The 19,881-nt window shown below is 39.9% G+C and overlaps 1 protein-coding gene and 1 pseudogene across 6 annotated transcripts in view; both read left to right on the forward strand.

Moving 5' to 3' along the window:
* UBE4A (ubiquitination factor E4A) overlaps positions 1 to 18,689 on the forward strand; it is a 45,084-nt gene extending 26,395 nt beyond the window's left edge. For all 6 annotated transcript variants that reach the window (XM_037147226.2, XM_037147227.2, XM_037147228.2 and 3 more), the window contains 8 exons: positions 4,073 to 4,260; positions 6,083 to 6,183; positions 6,295 to 6,408; positions 7,787 to 7,961; positions 14,384 to 14,564; positions 14,985 to 15,132; positions 16,921 to 17,078; positions 18,495 to 18,689. In XM_037147226.2, coding sequence (XP_037003121.2) covers positions 4,073 to 4,260; positions 6,083 to 6,183; positions 6,295 to 6,408; positions 7,787 to 7,961; positions 14,384 to 14,564; positions 14,985 to 15,132; positions 16,921 to 17,078; positions 18,495 to 18,624 — 1,195 coding nt within the window. In that variant the 3' untranslated portion in view covers positions 18,625 to 18,689. The remainder of the gene's footprint in view (positions 1 to 4,072; positions 4,261 to 6,082; positions 6,184 to 6,294; positions 6,409 to 7,786; positions 7,962 to 14,383; positions 14,565 to 14,984; positions 15,133 to 16,920; positions 17,079 to 18,494) is intronic.
* LOC119050765 (MKI67 FHA domain-interacting nucleolar phosphoprotein-like) lies at positions 4 to 4,053 on the forward strand (annotated as a pseudogene).
* Positions 18,690 to 19,881: the final 1,192 nt, after the last annotated feature.

Genomic DNA, 19,881 nt, shown 5'->3' on the forward strand with positions numbered 1-19,881 from the left:
AAGTGCTGAAAGTTTGACTGTCACTGTTTAGAGCTACAGAACATTCAGAAGACTTATAAACCAAGAAATAAACAAGTCTGACTCATAAGGGGTTGCCTTCACAAGTTGTGTTAACATTAATAAATCACCTGACCATCCTTGTGGGCAACCAAAAAAATCTCATTCTTGAGAGGCAAAGGACTCTGCTCACAGAGAATTTGAATTTGTCTATAAGGTACCTGAGAGGAATTGCATTGCTAGTCCTTGGTTAAAATGGTTACCTTAATGCAGAAACCTTGCCAGAGGCAGCCAGGTGCTAATGATCTTTTAATAATCACATGATACAGTTTGCTCTTGAAATCCTGAGTTGGATGAGTGATAAACTTAGGTAAATGACTTCTAAACTCAAGTCTTTCTCATTCATAACTCCTAGTCTTCTTTCCCAAAGGAAGATATTCATTGACCTGTAGAGATGCTTCTCTTGACTTTTTCCATGTCTAGGCCAAAGGAAAGAAACAATGTGTATATAAATGAAGATTTGCTACACACAAAAAAAGAATGAGCCACAGTACCAGAGCCATGTCAGTGAAAAGTAGGTAAAAACCAGCCCCCCACTGAGCTGAGCAGATCTAATGAGAAAATATAAATCACATATTTTAGGCACACACAGTAGGCAATGTCAGTAATGTAAAATAATTATATCCTAGCTCTGATTTCAGAAAGCTTGGAAAGGCAAGTTTATCAAAGGTGAAAATGAGAATAGTAAGCAATAAACAATGTCTTATCATAGGTACACAGAATGGCTAAAAATTAAACACAAACTTAACTACTCACTCTCATTCTTGATAAGCTATGACCTCAAAAGTGGAATGGTATCGCCTGCATTATGCCCCAGAAATTGACAGACTTAAAACTGCAGAATCCTGTTTTTCTCCCACATTAGTGGTATAGAATGTTTTGATTCCTGCGCAGAGAATACTCATAAAAATTTGACTCCTTGGCTTAGACGCTTTTCACATGGTGGTCTTTGTAGGCCCGGCCAAGCCATTTCTGTCCCTAAACCTGCAGGAGGATGCCAAATTTCACAAGGAGATTGTGGCTTAGGTAGACCAGTGCACGTCCAAGCAACAGAAGCAATAAAAAGAAAAACTTACTCCTGTAGTAATCTACATGGGCCACTTACCTCCAGTGCTTTACAAATCCCAGATCTGAAAGATGGAGGCATGGGTGGAAACACTATGCCTCCTTGCACAACCAAGTGTAAAGACAACAAAGTTGTCTTTTGTTACCAAAGTTTTAGTAACAAAAATGCAGCCAAAACACAAAATTGAACTGTACGGAAATCCAACAACAACGAACCATTCATCCAGACCAGTAAGAGGGGTGGAGTCAGCAGTGAAGCGGGTCGGGCAGGAAAGATCAGCTGGACTGGTGTAGGAGCGCAGGCGGCAGTTGGCAGATCCCAGGCGTGGGGTGGCAACAGGCGGACCCAGTGAGGGTGCGAGGTGGCTGACCGCGGTCACACATTCACATGCAGATAAACCAAGTGAAGGAGCGAGCATTGACACAGACTGCTCAGGCCATGGCCCCAGCGATGGGAATTAGAGCCTGAAAACACCAATTGGAAAGACTCAGGGTCCAGGTGCCGGGAAAGGCTCCCAGGCTCACAGAGAATTTGTTGGAGAGACCCACAGGGTCCTGGAGGGTGCACAAGCACACAAACCTGGGAACCAGCACCAGAAGGGCCCAATTTGCTTGTGGGAAGTGGCAGAGGGGACAGAAATCTGAGAGAGAGCAGAACAAACGCCACTGCCCCTGTCTGACCCCACCCCCACTACAGCATCACAACCCAGCAACCTGGGTTGCCCCGCCCTGGTGAACACCTAGGGCTCCACCCCTCATACGTAACAGGTGCAAACAGACCAAAACATTATGGCTCAAGAACAGCTCAAAGCCCCAGAGCCAATAAATCTAAGCGACCAAGACATAGTTAACCTTTCAGATGCACAGTTCAAAATACTGGTGATCAGGATGCTCACAGAATTGGTTGATTTTAGTCACAAATGAGAGGAACAAATGAAGGCTAAACTAAGTGCAATGAAGGGAAGTGCACAGGAAACCAATAGTGATGGAAAGAAAACTGGGGCTCAAGGGAGCGGACCAGAATGAAGAAAAAAATGACCAAACAGAAAAGAATGAAGAAACAAGAATTCAAGAAAATGAGGAGAGGCTTAGGAATCTCCACAACATCTTTAAATGTTCCAACATCTGAATTATAGGGGTACCAGAAGGGGAAGGGGAACAGCCATGAGTGGAAAACTTATTTGAACAAATAGTAAAGGAGAACTTCCCCAATCTGGCAAAGGAAATAGACTTCCAGGAATTCCAGGAAGCTCAGAGAGTCCCAAGGAAGGTGGACCCGAGGAGGAACACACCAAGGCACATCATCATTACATTAGCCAAGATTAAAATGAAGGAGAGAATCCTAGAAGCAGCAAGAGCTAAGGGGACAGTCACCTACAAAGGAGTTCCCATCAGACTGTCAGCTGATTTCTCAAAAGAGACCTTACAAGCAAGAAGGGGCTGGAAAGAGGTATTCCAAGTCATGAAATCCAAAGACCTACATCCAAGATTGCTCTATCCAGCAAAGCTTTCATTTAGAATGGAAGGGCAGATAAAGTGATTCTCCGGTAAGGTCAAGTTCAAGGAGTTCATCATCACCAAGCTCTTATTATATGAAATGTTAAAGGGACTTGTCTAAGAAAAAGAAGATTAAAAAAATATGAGCATTGAAAGGACAACAAACTCACAGTTATTAACAATCACACCTAAAACAAAAGCAAACTAAGAGGACAGCTAGATCAGGAGCAGAAACAGAAATGGAGATCACAAAGGGGGGGAATCGTGGGGGAGGGGTGTGCAGGGTGGAGGGGAATGAAGGGGGGATAGGACAACTGTAATGGCATATCAATAAAATATATTTTTAAAAAGAACAGTTCTGAGCATTTCTCCCATTTTGGCACTATAATGAGATTCTGACTGTCCAGAAGTGAAAACACTGCAAACAATAAAAGGTTATGCCTTCATGGAGTTTGAATCTGAAGATGTACCAAGGTAGTTGCTAAAACAATGAACAACTGCCTTTTTGGTGAAGTCTTGAAGTGTTATTTTATGCTTGAGGAAGTTTGTAGAGAGTGGCATACCCATCACATCCAGCAGTCAAGCAGTATAACCAGAACTGGATACATCTTCAAAGGCTGTGAATGAAGAAGCCATTTGAAAAGAATTACTCAGGAAGAGATTAGCTAAGAAAACTAATTAATTATAATTTTCCTTCTAAGTAAAAATTAATGACAATTTTCCTTTATTGATTTTTACATAAAAATTTAAAAAGCAATGCTTCAAACACTGATCTTCAGAAATCTACAAACAGCCAGGCTTTACCTAAGAAGAAAAAAGAGGTTTCAGTCACGCTTAACACTCCTGAGAATACTGCATGACCAGGGTTCCACACCAGTGTATACACCAATGATTTTGGAGAAATGAAAATCTAAAGTGGCTGAAATAAATGATGATGAAAGTAATGAAAGTTTTCAGATAGCCCTTATCTGGCATAAAAGAAGAAACACAATAGACTGAAACACCTACATGGTCAAGGAAAAAAGATGAAAGTAGTCAGTGATTCTGAATATAATACTTCTGAAAAATGTGATTTTATGATGAGGGCTGATTTTTTTTTTTTGTATTTAAGTAGATACAATGTAATGCAACTGTTGACAAGACTAATAATGGGGGTCGTGGAGGAACACTGTTGGTTCCAGTCAGTAAGGAAAGCAATCGGTAATTTTGGCTTGCCTCCCTGGCTGAAATAAACCAGCTTGTAGTAGCCAGGCGCAAGCTGTCCTTTTGTCCCAGTCTCTTAGTTTTCTTTGTAGATTCTCTCTCTTTAGTTACTCTGCCTAGATAGAAGGGTCATCATTAATTTCAAGTTTAAACACTAAACTGCAGTCTTTGTTGTTACCATCAAATAAAGAAAATAAAATCTTTAAAAAAAAATTCTACCAGCCCAACTTGCTTTCTGCCCTATTTGCAGGATGAAGAATCCCCATCTAAGGGCCAAACTGGCTGAGGTGTTGGAAGCAGTGATGCCCCACCTGGATCAGACCCCAAATCCCTTGGTATCCAGTGTGTTCCACCGAAAACGTGTGTTTTGCAACTTTCCCTATGCACCCCACCTTGCAGAAGCTCTAATCAAGGTCTTTGTGGACATCGAGTTTACAGGTAAAGCAGTCTAGAACTGGAAAGCTGATACTTGTGGAGTTTCATTGCTTGAACAGTATTTGAGTATCAGGAAAGTATCATCATTTATTGTGCCAGCCTTGATGCTGAGTGCTTTTTCTTTTCTTACATAGTCTCATGAATATGTCACTGGAAAGTTTTACTGTATTATCCTCACTTTACATGTTGAGACATGGATCCTGAAAAAGATTAAGTTATTCATCATACAACTGAGTGATAGACTTAGGTCTGTCTCACCTTAAAAAAAAACCCACACACTCTTACCAGCTTTGTTATATTGCTTGATTAAATCATAATCAAATTAGGCTATCCAATTAAAACTTGAGCCTTTATTTTCTCTGCTTCAAAATTGCAGAATATTGGATAAAGAGACAGTGTGCTGGTTGAGGTATTCTTTTATCCAGACTGTCTACTCTCTAACAGTCTAATTGTTAGATTAAGAATAACAGCAGGCGTCCTGGCTGTTATTGGGCAGTCAGTGGATTAGTGCTGACTTGGGAACTGTGGGGTCGCTGGTTCAGTTCCTGGTAGGGGTGCATGCCTGGGTTGTGGGCCAGGTCCCCAGTGGGGGCTTGTGGGAGGCAGCTACACATCGATGTTTCTCTCCCTTTCTTTCTCTCCCCCTTCCCCTCTCTGAAGATAAGTAAATAAAAATCTTAAAAAAAAAAAACCCAAAAAACAATAACATCAGGCAACGTTCCCTTTCTCCTCTGACCTTTGGAGATCTAATCCTGAGATGCTGTGTTTGAGTAAGTAGTACCCCATCTCAATTAGTAAACAAAATGTTAAGCAGTATTTAAGACCCCTTTTAAAGGGGATACCCTACTATCCAATGATAAATACAACATTTTTTATTTTATTTTTCAATGACAGTTTACATTCAGTATTATTTTCCTGTTAGTTTCAGGTATACAGCCTAGTGGTTAGACAATCATATACTTTATAAAGAGACATTTAACATTTTGTCGGTTGCCTTTACATATTTGGATTTTTACTTTGTCACTTGCTACCCTGAGCCTTGGTTTTTTCATGTATACAATGGGTTGAAATGACAAGTGAGGTAATGCATGTAAATCTTCATAATATATGAGAAGTTTCGTAATAAATTGCTGCACTTATTATATGGTCATTACAACAACCCTTTGATTGTAATAATAGAGGGTGTATTATAATATGCCTTATTTCTGAGGAAGTGGAAGTTGCAACATGTTAAGAGACTTGCATTATATGGAGCAGAAGGAATACTTAGGTCTTCGAACTCCATATCCCAGTCTCTGCCTCATATATGACCCAGCCTATAGTGCTCTCTAGTGGTACCTTTGGTATGTCAGAAGCAATATAAGCCTCAGATTTTTATCTCCTGGCCTGATTTTTTTCAGGGTAATTAAGAACCATTAGACTACACAGTTGGTATGTAATCTATAAAGAATGTGGGGATTACTTAATATCCCATTCTGCAAATGGCTGTCACGGCCATAGTGGCCAGCTCAGAGGCTTCATGCAAAGTCTGATAAATACTCTACATTTGAAGTGGAAGCATTTGTTTCCCTTGGCTTTTATTGTACAGTTTGATCCTTGTTCTCGTCTGTAGAAGGTAGACTTTTGTTCTTTCAGTAAGGAAATAAGTGTGTAAGTGTAGCCAAACACTTGGCTACACTCTAGGCCTTTATAAACTTACAAGGCAGATTTTGTCAGTAGTCTTGACACATTCAGAATGAAGGAAAATGGCCACACATAGCAAAAGCTCTTACTCTTCCTCTAATAGCACCACCTTTGCTGGTGTTTTGCTCTTACCTTACTCCAGGAGACCCCCATCAATTTGAACAGAAGTTTAATTACCGCCGTCCCATGTATCCCATTCTAAGGTACATGTGGGAAACAGATACCTATCGAGAAAGCATTAAGGTGAGAGCTTTCAGTGAAACCAAAACTTCATTATCTGAGTTTTGCTTCAGATAAGCCCAGTAAGTTGTGGTTTAGTACTAAAATGATTTCTTCTTGGGCTGGAACTTACAGGATTTGGCTGATTATGCCTCTAAGAATTTAGAAGCCATGAATCCCCCACTTTTTCTCCGCTTTCTTAACCTGCTGATGAACGATGCCATCTTCCTTTTGGATGAAGCCATACAGGTAAAAGAAAAAAAGATTAACTGATCAAATCATGACCAGTACATACTTTTCACCATTTAATCATAATAGAGTAATCTTCTTGCTTGTAGTATTAGTTTTAGATACCAAAAATTTGCCAGTAGTAGTATGCCACCAACCTTGCCATTGCAGAACTTGAGAAATATTGTTCCATTAGAGATCAAGGCTCAGTGAAGCCTCAAGCTGGGATAATACTTTGGCAGAGGGTGGAAAAGAACATGTGATGAGGCCAAACTAAGGTACACTGGCAGAGCTGATTGGTCCAACACTAACAAAGAAATCAGCACCTTGCATTTGGTCACTGAATTTCAACCTCATCCACCCGAACACATTGTAGCAGTAGCTCACTAGGGCAATGATTCTTATCCCTCTCCTAAAAGATTCTGATATTTACACCACTGCTTGAAAAAAATCTGTTTGGGGTCAGTATTCATCTCTCTACTGCTTCCCAACTCTTCAGCTGTATTTAAAATACAAGTTTCACAAAGTACACAGTGAGTGCCTCTCAGCTCCTTCGATATATCTTATCCTTTACCCTCCTTGTGAAGCTTCCTATTTTTCCTATAAAAACTTCCCGTATCTGCAACAGCTATAATATAGGGCAGTGACCCAAAGGGAGGTGCACCAGGCAAGCCGTGAGGGCAGCCTACTGGACAGCCATCAGTTCCTCATAGTGATTAGCAAATCTCCCAGCAACTTGCATTTAATTTCTGAGAAAAGTTTCCTACTTTTTCATAATCCTATAAGATTTTTAGATAGATTTTCTTAGAAAACAAGAATAAGCCATGTAATAAACAGACCCTTTTAAGCAAGAGCTATGTGACACAAAAAATGACACAGATGGCATTTTCATGGGGCCATAAATTTAACAGATTTGCTACAACAGCAAGGAAGAGAATTTTAAATATGGGTCACCTTCCAAACATATTGGATGTTTGATAAAGCCTTGTTTTTTGATAAACAATTTTTAGGAGTTTTTTGTTGTTTTTCATCTTTCAGGAAGGATTCATCCTTTTTTTTTTTTTCATTGTAGCTTGTTTGTTTTTGCTGGGGTTTCATATGTTACATTATTTATCCTCCTTTCTGTTTCAAAGACTAATATATCTAGGGGAATTACCAATAAGTCTACTAAGCCTGAAACAAAGCTATATGAAGCCATAGTTTCTTCTTTTTTTCCTCTTATTCTAGAGCTAATTTTTTTAGCATTAGTCCTGTGCTGAGAAGTAAAGCCTTGTGCCTCTAATGTAGTCCCTGGTTTTCCCAGCATAGTGGACTCAATTTTAAGTAAGACTTCTTAAATATCATCTTCCCTTCAACCTCATTTTTTTCTCTGATTTTTCTCAACCTCTGGTTTCTATAGTACTTGAGCAAGATAAAGATTCAACAAATTGAGAAGGACCAAGGTGAATGGGATAGTCTGACTCCAGAAGCCCGTCGAGAGAAGGAAGCTGGCCTACAGATGTTTGGACAGCTGGCACGTTTCCATAATATTATGTCCAATGAAACAATTGGCACCCTTGCCTTTCTGACATCAGGTAAGGAAGTAAAGCATTGCCTTCCCAAAAATACAGTGGTCAAGATCTGTTTCATTTGAGTGATCAGCCCAGCTGAAACTCAGACTCTAGTGACTATCCTCTACAGTAGGAGAGAGAAGTGAATCACTAGAAAAGCTTCAAAAATGATGATTCCACCCTGGCCTGTGCAGGTCCAATTCCTGGTCTGGGTGCATACAATCCCCAGTCCACGTGAGTAAGGGAGGCAAGCAATAAAAGCTTCTCTCTCACATCCTCTTTCTAAAGAGATGTTTCTTTCTCTCCCTTCCTCTCTCTCTAAAAGTAATGAAGAAATGTCCTTAGGTGAGGATTTTTTAAAAAAATGATGATGCCCATCATTGACATAGGAATGAGAAATTGACCACCTTACACAATTTCCAGAAAGCATAAGTGGGTATAATTTTTCATGAGGACAAATTAGCCACATAAATATGTTGGGGGCAAAGGGGAGGATTATTAACCTGAAAAAATATTCCTGAATTCTGGTAGATCAAAGACATTTATCTCCACCCCCTCTAGAGCTACAATGTCCAATTCAGTAGCCACTTACCACATATGGCTAGCAAATATTTGAAATTGTGGCTTGTCTGAATTGAGATGTGCTGCAAGTAAATATATACTGAAAACTTAGTTTTAAAAAAGAAATATTTGGCCCTGGCTGGTACAGCTTAGTGGATTAAGTGCCGGCCTGTGAACCAAAGGGTTCCAGGAACCCACTCAGGGCACATTCCTGGGTTGCATGCCAGGTCCCTATAGGGGGCGCTCAAGAAGCAACCACACATTGATGTTTCTCTCCCTCTCTTTTTCCCTCCCTTCCCCCTCACTGCAAATTGAAAAAAAAATACTTTTTTTAAAAATATATTTTATTGATTATGTCATTACAGTTTTCCTATTTCCTCCCTTCATTCCCCTCCACCCTGTACACCCCCTCCCCCACTATTTCCCCCCTTTAGTTTATGTCCACATGTCTCAAGTTCTTTAGATTCTGTATTTCCCATACTATTCTTGCCCTCCCCCCTGTCTATTTTCTACCTACCATCTATGCTACTTATTTTCTGTACCTTCTCTCCCTTTCTCCTCCTCCCACTCCCCTGTTGCTAACCCTCCATGTGATCTTCATTTCTATGGTTCTGCTCCTGATCTAGCTGTCCTCTTAGTTTGCTTTTGTTTTAGGTATAGTTGTTAATAACTGAGTTTTCTGTCCTTTCACTGTTCATCTTTTTTATCTTCTTTTTCTTAGATAAGTCCCTTTTAACATTTCATTTAATAAAGGCTTGCTGATGATGAACTCCTTGAATTTGATCTTATCTGAGAAGCACTTTATCTGCCCTTCCATTCTAAATGAAAGCTTTGCTGGTTAGAGCAATCTTGGATGTAGGTCTTTGGATTTCATGACTTGGAATACTTCTTTGCAGCCCATTCTTGCCTGTAAAGTCTCTTGAGAAATCAGCTGACAGTCTGATGGGAACTCCTTTGTAGGTGACTATCCCCTTATCTCTTGCTGCTTCTAGGATTCTCTCTTTCATTTTAATCTTGGCTAATGTAATGATGATGTGCCTTGGTGTGTTCCTCCTCAGGTCCACCTTCTTTGGGACTCTCTGAGCTTCCTGGATTTCCTGGAAGTCTGTTGCCTTTGCCAGATTGGGGAAATTCTCCTTTACTATTTGTTCAAATAAGTTTTCCACTCATGGCTGTTCCTCTTCTTCTTCTGATACCCACATAATTCTGATGTTGAAGCGTTTAAAGATGTCCTGAATGTTCCTAAGCCTCTCCTCATTTTTTTGAATTCTTGTTTCTTCATCCTTTTCTGTTTGGTCATTTTTTTTCTTCCTTCTGGTCCACTCCCTTGATTTGAGTCCCAGTTTCCTTCCCATCACTATTGGTTTCCTGAGCATTTCCCTTCATTTCAATTAGTTTAGCCTTCATTTGTTCCTCTAATTTGTGACTAAAATCAACCAGTTCTGTGAGCATCCTGATCACCAGTGTTTTGAACTGTGCAACTGATAGGTTGGCTATTTCTTGATTGCTTAGAGTTATCGGTTCTGGGGCTTTGAGTTCTTCTTGAGCCATAATGTTCTGATCTGTTTGCACCTGTTATGTATTAGGGGCAGAGCCCTAGGTATTCACCAGGCCCCAGGTCACTGGGTTGTGATGCTGTATGTGGGGATGGGGTGAGAGAGGGGCAATAGCAGTCCCCTCTGCTGCTTCCCACTGCTGGGGCCTGTGCAATCTATCTTCCTGCTTGATCCTTTGCCTGGCTTATCTGCTTGTGAGTATGTGACCGCGGTCAGCTGCTGCCTTGCACCCTCACTGGATCTGCCCATCGCCACCCCACACCTGGGATCTGCCAACCACCACCCACGCACCTGGGTCAGTCTGGCCAAGTTTTCCTGCACAACCCCACTCTGCCAGTCACTGGCTCCACCCCTCTGCCAGTCTGGCTGAACAGTTTGTTGTTGTCAGACTTCCATATAGTTCAATTTTCTGTGTTTTGGTTGCATTTGTTTGTTTGTTTGTTTTTACTAAAACTTTGTTGTCTTTAAACATGGTTGTGCGAGGAGGTACAATGTTTCCACCTACACCACCATCTTGGCCAGAAGTAAAAAACTTTTTTGAATAAAGAAAATTTGATGAATAACTTTTGTGTTGCTTACACACAAAATGACAACAAAGGATCATCAGATATTTGAGGAAATCTTCTAACATGAAACAGATAATAAATGAAAATCTTTGTAATCTCAAAGGGATAAGAGAAGTACAGCATGTCAGCAGAAGGGTCAAAGATAAATTTAAGGAACTTTTAAAAAAGATTTCATTTATTTACTTTTAGAGACAGGAAGCGAGGGAGAAAGAGGGAGAGAGAAATATTGATATGTGAGAGAAACATCAATGGATTGCCTCTTGCATACCCATAACCAGGGACCTGGCCCACAACTTGGGCATGTACCCTGGCTGGGACCTTTCAGTTTGTGGAATGATTCCCAACCCACTGAACTACACCAGTCTGGGCATTCAAGGAACTTTTCCATGAAAGCAGAACAGAAAGAATTTAAATCCTTCTACAGCTACATCAAAAAATACAACTAAACTACAGAACAGCCATCATTCAGAACTATCTAAAGCCTAGCAGAACACAAGTTCCACAACTAAGATTATAAAGAAGAGGCTGCGGGCCAAGATGGAGGTGTAGGTGGACACACTGTGCCTCCTTGTACAACCGAAATTAAGGACAACAAAAATTTAGAAACAAACAAAAAAAAACAACCAGAACTGACAGAAAATTGAATCCAGACCAGTAAGAGGGGTGGAATCGGTGGCCAGTTGAGAGGGGTCACAGCAGGAAAAAGTGGGTGGACTCCTGGTGGACCCGGGAGTGCAGGCGGCAGTTGGCAGACCCCAAGTTCGGGGAGACAATGAGCAGATCCAGTGAGGCATGCAAGGCAGCTGGCTGACTGTGGTCACACGTTCCCGCATAGATAAACCAGGAGAAAACGGGAAGGGAGACAGACCCTGCAACCCAGAGCCCCAGTGCCAGGAAATAAAGCCTAAAATCACTAATTGAAAACACTCGTGGGGATTGAGGTGCCTGGAGAGACTCCTAGCCTCACAGGAGAGTTTGTTGGAGACACCCACAGGGTCCTAGAATGTACACAAGCCCACCCACCTGGGAACCAGCACCAGAAGGGCCCAATTTGCTTGTAGGAAATAACAGAAGGGATTGAAATCAGAGAATAGACCAAGCGCCATTGTTCTCTCTCTGACCCTACCCCCACATACAGCGTCACAACTGAGTAACTGGGTTGCCCCACCCTGGTGAACACCTAAGGCTCTGCCCCTCACTGCTTAACAGGCGCAACCAGACCAAAAAAAAAAGAAGAAGAAAAAAATGGCTCAAATGGAAGAACAGATCAAAGCCCCAGAGCCAATACTTTTAAGCAACCAAGAGATAGCCAACTTATCAGATGCACAGTTCAAAACACTGGTGATCAGGATGCTCACAAAATTGGGTGAATTTGGTTGCATTTTTTGGTGAAAAAATGAAGGCTACACTAAGTGGAATGAAGGAAAATGCACGGGGAACCAACAGTGATGGGACGAAAACTGAGTCTCAAATCAATGGAGTGGACCAGAAGAAAGAAAGAAATGACCAAACAAAAAAGAATGAAGAAACAAGGATTCAAAAAAATGAGGAGAGGCTTAGGAACCTCCAGGACATCTTTAAATGTTCCAACATCAGAATTATAGGGGTACCAGAAGGGAAAGAGGAAAAGCAATAAACTGAAATCTTACTTGAACAAATAATAAAGGAGAACTTCCCCAATCTGGCAAAGGAAATAGTCTTCCAGAAAGTCCAGGAAGCTCAGAGAGTCCCAAAGAAGTTGGACCCAAGTAGGAACACACCAAGGCACATTATAATTACATTAGCCAAGATTAAAATGGAGAGAATCCTAGAAGCAGCAAGAGATAAGGGGACAGTCACCTACAAAGGAGTTCCCTTCAGACTATCCTCTGATTTCTTAGACCTTACAGGCAAGAAGGGGCTGGAAAGAAATATTCCAAATCATGAAAGACAAGGACCTACATCCACGACTGCACTATCCAGCAAAGCTTTCATATAGAATGAAGTGCTTCTCAGATAAGGTCAAGTTAAAGGAGTTCATCATCACCAAGCCCTTATTATATGAAATGTTAAAGGGATTTATCTAAGCAAAAGAAGATAAAAAATATGAACAGTAAGAAGATAGCAAACTACCAATTATTAACAAGCACACCTAAAACAAAAGCAAACTAAGCAAACAACTAGAACAGGAACAGAAACACAGAAATGGAGATTACATAGAGGGTTAGCAACAGGGGAGCGGGAGAAGGAGAGAGGGGGAAAAGATACAGAGAATAAGCATAGACGGTAGGTTGAAAATAGAGGGAGGGCAAGAATAATATGGGAAATGTAGAAGCTAAAGAATTTATGATACATGGTCATGAACTTAAGGGGGGAATGTGGGTGGGTGGCAGGGGTGTGCAGGGTAGAGGGGAATGAAGGGGGAAATGAGACAATTGTAATAGCATAATCAATAAAATGTATTGTTTAAAATATGAAAAGAAAAGAGGCTGCATTGATACTAGTAGGAAGGGCAGAGACACAGAACGGGCTGGTCTCAGAGTCACATATGGCAGATAAAAAGAGGGAAGGATGTCTTGGCTTCGGAGGTCTCCCTTAAGGAGTAAGAGGTCCACACCCCACAAAGGGCCCCCTAGCCCAGGGATTGTGGCTGAGTGAGATTCAGGGCTTCTGGAGTTCCTCTTAAAGGGCTCATGCATAGACTTACTCAGACTCACTCCCTCTGAGTTTCAGCACTGGAGCAGTAGAGTGAAAGGCATCAGGGACATACAGGGAGGAACTGAAGTATCTGGCATCAGGCAAGGAGAGGCAGCTTTCTCCTGGACAGAAGTACTGGCAGGGACCATAGTTTCTTTGCTGAGCACTGTCACACCCCCACTTCCTGCCCCCTCCCCAAGACACACACACAAAAAGCCAGCAGGCAGGCACCATATCTGAATCTCCATCAACCTGGCTATCACTGTTCTCCTTGCCCAGGGGATTCCCTGAGACCCCATCTAACCTACTTCATACAAATAACCTATCTTGGCTCATGCTTCAGACTCCTAAAATCTCCTAAAGTAAATAAAATATTTTTTTTAAAAAGAAAGAAAGCCTACATATAACTTTTTTTAAAAGATTTTATTTTTAGAGAGGGGAAGGGAGGGAGAAAGATGAAGAGAAACAACAATGTGTGCTTGCCTCTTCAGCACCCGCTTTGGGGACCTGGTCCACAACCCGGGCATGTGCCCTGACTAGGAATCAAACTGAAATCCCTTTGGTTCACAGGCAGGTGCTCAATCCACTGAGCCACACCAGCTGGGACAACCTACATATAAGTTTTGACTTCCCAAAACTTAACTACTAATGTCCTACCGTTGACCAAAAGCATTACCAACAGTATAGTCAGTTAACACATATTTTGTGTTATATGAATCGCATACTGTATTCTTTCAATAAAAGAAGCTAGGGAAAAAATGTTACTAAGAAAATCATAAAAAAGAAAAAATACATTTATGATACTTATTTTTAAAATCTGCATATAAGTGGACCCATGTAATTCAAACCTGTGTTGTTCAAGAGTCAACTGTGTTAACAAAATGTTAACAGTGTTTATTTCTTGTTGGCAATTTTTGTATTTGTTTGCTTTTGCTTGTCTATATTTTCTAATATTACTGCAATGAAAATGTATTGCTTATGTAATTTAAAAAATAGTAGTCCCCAGAAGTCTCTAAGCAGAACTCCTTAACACATAAGTAAAAAATTGCTAATGGATTAAGTTTTCACAGACTGGCTTCTTTTCCAGAGATCAAATCACTTTTTGTGCATCCTTTCCTGGCTGAGCGCATCATCTCCATGCTGAACTACTTTCTGCAGCATCTGGTTGGCCCCAAGATGGGGGCCTTAAAAGTCAAGGACTTCAGTGAATTTGACTTCAAACCCCAGCAGCTCGTATCAGACATCTGCACTATCTACTTAAATCTTGGGTACCTGAGATTTAAATTGGGCAAGTCAGAGGGGATGTTAAGGTTTTAATTTGGGTTTTTGTTAATAGAATGACTGGTTGGTAATTAGGTAGAAATAGAAATCATTCATTTCTAGTTGGTTAATGAAAGAATCATCTGTAGTTTTAAATCATCAGATTTTATACGACCTGTGGTTCATCATGTAGAATTTTTAACATTCTGCCTAGATTTTTGCAAAATAAACTTTGCTGGTTGTACTGTTGTTTGGAAAGGCAGAATTCTTTAAAGGCCACAGAATACTTGATAGACTTCCTAAAAATTAGAAGAAATCTTTCTGTAGCAAAAGAATATTCATGGCATTTAAGTGAAGGGCACCCTTGTTCCTCAACCCATTTGTCATCTCCTCTGACACTCCATTTCTTTCCAATGCTGACCTTCCAGGGATGAGGAGAATTTCTGTGCCACTGTGCCTAAGGATGGACGTTCCTATTCCCCAACTCTCTTTGCACAGACAGTCCGAGTCCTGAAGAAAATAAATAAACCTGGGAATATGATTATGGCTTTCAACAATTTAGCAGAGAGAATCAAGGTAAGGAGGATAGTTTGTTTATTAACATGTTTTATAAAAATCACATTATTGCCCTGCCTGGTGTAGCTCAGTGGATTGAGTGCTGGCCTGTGAACAGAAAGGTCTCTGGTCAATTCCCAGTCGGGGCACATGCCTGGGTTGTGGGCTAGGCCCCTGGTGAGGGCATGTGAGAAGCAGCCAATTGATATTCCTTTCCCTCTCTTTCTCTCTCCCTTCCCCTCTCTCTAAAAAGAAACTTAAAAAAAAATCACATTGTTAATTCAGCTCTTCTGCTTTTTACCCTGTTTCAGGGGGATAAAATCATTGTCTTGAGAAAACATAAACACGATTCCTTCTGGTTAGTCAATAACTAGAACAGTATACTGTATTCTTAATACTACTGTTTTCAATGTGAGGGTGAGAACTGAAAATTAATTTAGGAAGCTTCTGCTAAAAGAGCAGAATGTACAGAGTTTTATAAGCTGTTTTCACGAAAACTTTTGTGTGGTGTTACAAATAGATTTGAAAATCTGTATTGCTAATGGAAAAGAACTTTTTAGAATAGAATTCAAGATGAGTACTTTTTTTTTAAGATTCTATTTATTTATCTTTAGAGGGGAAGGGAAGGAGAAAGGGAGAGTAATATCAATGTATGGTTGCCTCTCGTGTAACCTCTCGTGTAACCTCTCGTGTATGGTTCCCCTGCTGGGAACTGGCCTGCAAGCCAGGCATGTGCCCTGACCAGGAATCGAACCACAATCCTCTGGTTCACAGGCCCACGCTCAGTCCACTGAGCTATACCAGCCAGGGCTAAGATGAGTACTTTTTATCATTGATTTTTATTGACTTTCTCTGTTCTCTATATTTGTGGTTGGTAGTTGGCTTATGTGGGAATAGTCATACATTTAATGTATTTTTTAAAAGATTTTATTTATTAATTTTCAAGAGGGGTAAGGGAGGGAGAAGAGTAGGAGAAACACTGATCAGTTGCCTCTCACATACCCCCAACCAGGGACCCGGCCCAAAACCCAGGCATGTGCCCTGACCAGAAATCGAATTGGCGATCTTTCAGTTTGTGGGACGATGCCCAAGCCACACCAGTCGGGGTGTTATAGCCATACGTTGTAAAGATTAAAATACTATATTGTATTTAGCTAATCCCTTTTGCTGGAGTATGACAGAGCTCCATTAGCAGTTATGAAAAAGGAAAAATCATGGCATTTCATCTGGATAGAACACTTCTCTCATTGATACCAGTCTTCCCTTCATGGAGTTACTTATTTCTTAAGTTGGGCTTCATCTTGGCCTAGAGTTTAGCTAGACAGGACCCTGAGGAACTAGAGTTATGAAAGAACCAAATATTGAAGCCACTTGTAAATTCTTATACCTTTTTGTACCTAAAACCAAAAACTGCTTTTCATACACAGGCTGCATAAGTGACTTTGTAATTATGCAAATAATAACCCTCCACCTCATCCCCTTTTGAATTATGACATTTACAACAGGACTGTTGCCAGAAAGGTTTATGGGATGTCTTTCTTTTCCCTTTAACACTTCAGCCCATTTTGAGTCATGACTGCTGACAGCTGAGCCAAAATGAAGTTTCAGAATTGGGGCTGAATACTAAATTTGCTCTTATCCATCTTGGCTTATTTAAAAAATAAAGTTGAGAATTGTCATTGTCACTATAAAGTGTTATTACCTTTATATATATCTTTTAAGGTTATATACCCTTTAAGGTTTAGTCATTGAGCATTTTGAATTCAGCTGCCCTTGAATTCACCTTAACTACTAGGTGTTTATGCTCAGTCTCTAGCAGACCTTCAACAACAGGAAGAGGAGACCTATGCAGATGCCTGTGATGAGTTCCTGGACCCCATCATGAGCACACTGATGTCTGACCCTGTGGTACTGCCATCTTCCCGAGTCACTGTGGATAGATCCACCATTGCCAGACATTTGCTCAGGTATGCCAGCCCAAACAAGCAGTCTCAAGAGTACAGATGTATGATTCTTTGCTGTCATCTTTTTCTCCCATATTTCTAATTACGATGTAGTATACCCAACAGATGTCAATACTGTTGATTTACTAATGTGTTGGGGAAGAATCAGTAGAGATATATTACTTGATTGGTAAGTATTTAAATACCCAAAACAAGACACCCTGTTGAGAAATGCTGGTTCTAATCTTACCTGTTCCTTCCTTAAGGAAATAGTTTCTATTAACATATGTTATAAAATATAGTAACCCAAAGTATAACTGGACTTTAAATTGTTTTAGTTTTATTAAAATGGGGTATTTTTTTCATTCAGATTTTAAACTATATGCATCATATGGGTTAACCCACATTCCGCTTCTGCTGTTGAATTCAGCCATGGTGTCCAGGAGTTTTCCCTGTTGTATGTGCAGTGTTACATAGAAATGGTTACTGAGAGACTCTGCCTATTTAAAATTAAGATATATAAGCTGAACCAAATTTAAGGAAATACAGTTTTTTAAGTATCAGTAAAGAAGGATTTTCAACTTTATGGTAGTTGGTATTAAGCATTCACTATACACATGAATGACTTTACCAAAGTGTGAATGAAAATGTAAATGTATGTTTTATTGTAACATCAGAATGAAAAAGAAAAGATATATCAGCCCTTAAATGATGTTATAAACCTTCTTACCTGTCAGGAAGCCATAATCTGCATCTACTTGTATAGCAATCAGCTAACTAAATCAAGTGTCAATTCACAAGGCTTTTTCCCTTAACATCTTATTTCACAGGGTCTGGCAAAAAAAACTCCTGCTTGAGTATGGTTGGTAGGGTAGGGTAGTAATATCGGTGTAATAATTTATGGTTTTAATTTTAACATTTCACCTAAAATATGAGGTGAAATTTCACCTAAAATATGGTCTGCTTGAGTGTGATATTGTTGTGTTATAGAATTCCATGCTTATGATTTTGCAGTTAAAGATTTTGTAATAAATAGGGGGTCGTTATTTGTGCCAAACCCTGTATTTTGAGAGCCTGTCACTAAAACTACAGACAGCTCTTCATGTTGTCACGAGTGTACAGGGTCTCTACCTTAGGGAAATACAGTCAAATATCATCTGAACAACAGTGTTGAGATGAATTTTGTTAAAAAAGCAGAAAGACAAAGTAGCTAAATAATCTGCAAAAAACCCCACAAAACCCAGAGAAACAAAAGGAGCAACTGGAATAAATACTGTGACCTAAACAAACCATTCTTTCCAACCTCAATTCAGCATTTAATTCAAACTTACAGTGTACCCTAGCTTCAGTCTCACAGTGAGACCCCAGGTGTTCTAGTTTTGGCTTTGGATGTTAGAATTCATAGAAATAACCCCATTTTCCTTTCTCTCTTTGTCCCAGTGACCAAACAGATCCCTTTAACCGTAGTCCCCTCACCATGGACCAGATCCGGCCAAACACAGAACTAAAAGAAAAAATCCAACAGTGGCTCGCAGAGAGGAAACAACAACAAAAGGAACAACTGGAATAAATACTGTGACCTAAACAAACCAAAAACCAACCCCAGAGTATAGATAAACAATTGTTTGTGATTTCTCTTTGGTTCTGCTTTTTTTTTCTTTTACTAAATTAGAGAACTAACTGTTCTTGCTCAGATAATGATAATTAATATTTCTAAGACTTATTTACCATGTTCTGGCTTGCAGGAAATTATAGTTATAGTATTACCAAGTTCAAAAATCATCATTAAGTTTTACCCTTTGTTCTCTCTTCCTATTCTTTTTCTCTTCTACCTTAAATGATATTAACTTCAACTATTAAAACTTCCTGCCACCTTACTCATTCTCTTCCAAGGACTGCTCAAACATCTTTGGCAAACACTGCTTTAAGTATATATCATATATTTGAGTGACATCACCTGAAAGTCCTGTGTTATCAAGGTGTTAACTAGTTTTCATGACCCAGACTTCGGCTTTTTTCCTTGTTAACAGCTCTGCAGTATTACAGGATAACATTTCACATATCTTGATGTCTGAGTAGACTTTTAAATAAGATGGTAGATGAGATGAAAAAAGAAGGAATCTTATGCAATTCTGTTGATAGCTCTTAATTTTGTATTAACTCAGAGATACAGTAGAGAACAAGAACTCTCTCATGGGGTTGTCATCACTGCAGAAAACTTAGACCTACAATATTTTTAGGAGGATTGACAAGACAAACCTGCAGTTTTGACACTTCAGAAAATTCTGAGGTGAAAGAATATAGGAAGCTATTGAGACCAATTTAGCTTATGGAAATCAGCTGCTACAAGGACTAGGCTTGAGCAGAGAAGTTGAACAACAAATATTGTAAGCAGGAAAAATGTAATTTTAAGATACTAATATCAATAGTATATCTCAGTATATATACACCACATGCTTTTTTAGATTGGTCTAGTATAAACTGAGTACCACTTTAAATTGTTTCTTCCATGGTAAGATGTATGCAGTGTGTGGCCAGTAACACTTACTCTAGACAAAATTATGAAATTATGAAATATATATAGTTAATGTTCAGGCTTACAAATTCAAGAATTGCTTGTAACTCAGCCTTAATGTCAGCAATTAACAAAGAAGCAATTTGAGCACAACCTTGTCCACAAACCATTTTAAATATCAACTTAGCCCCGTGTAATTAGTAGTAAGGTAGGCTGCACTTTTACAAGTTGAGCTTGAGTTCTCTACTCAGATGTGCAGCTTAACATGTTAAGTGTGAGGCATGTTCCCCTATACACTGTATCACTGTCCCT

Source organism: Artibeus jamaicensis, unplaced genomic scaffold, assembly GCF_021234435.1.
Source record: "Artibeus jamaicensis isolate MK-2021 breed Jamaican fruit bat unplaced genomic scaffold, CSHL_Jam_final contig_196, whole genome shotgun sequence".
NCBI lineage: Eukaryota > Metazoa > Chordata > Mammalia > Chiroptera > Phyllostomidae > Artibeus > Artibeus jamaicensis.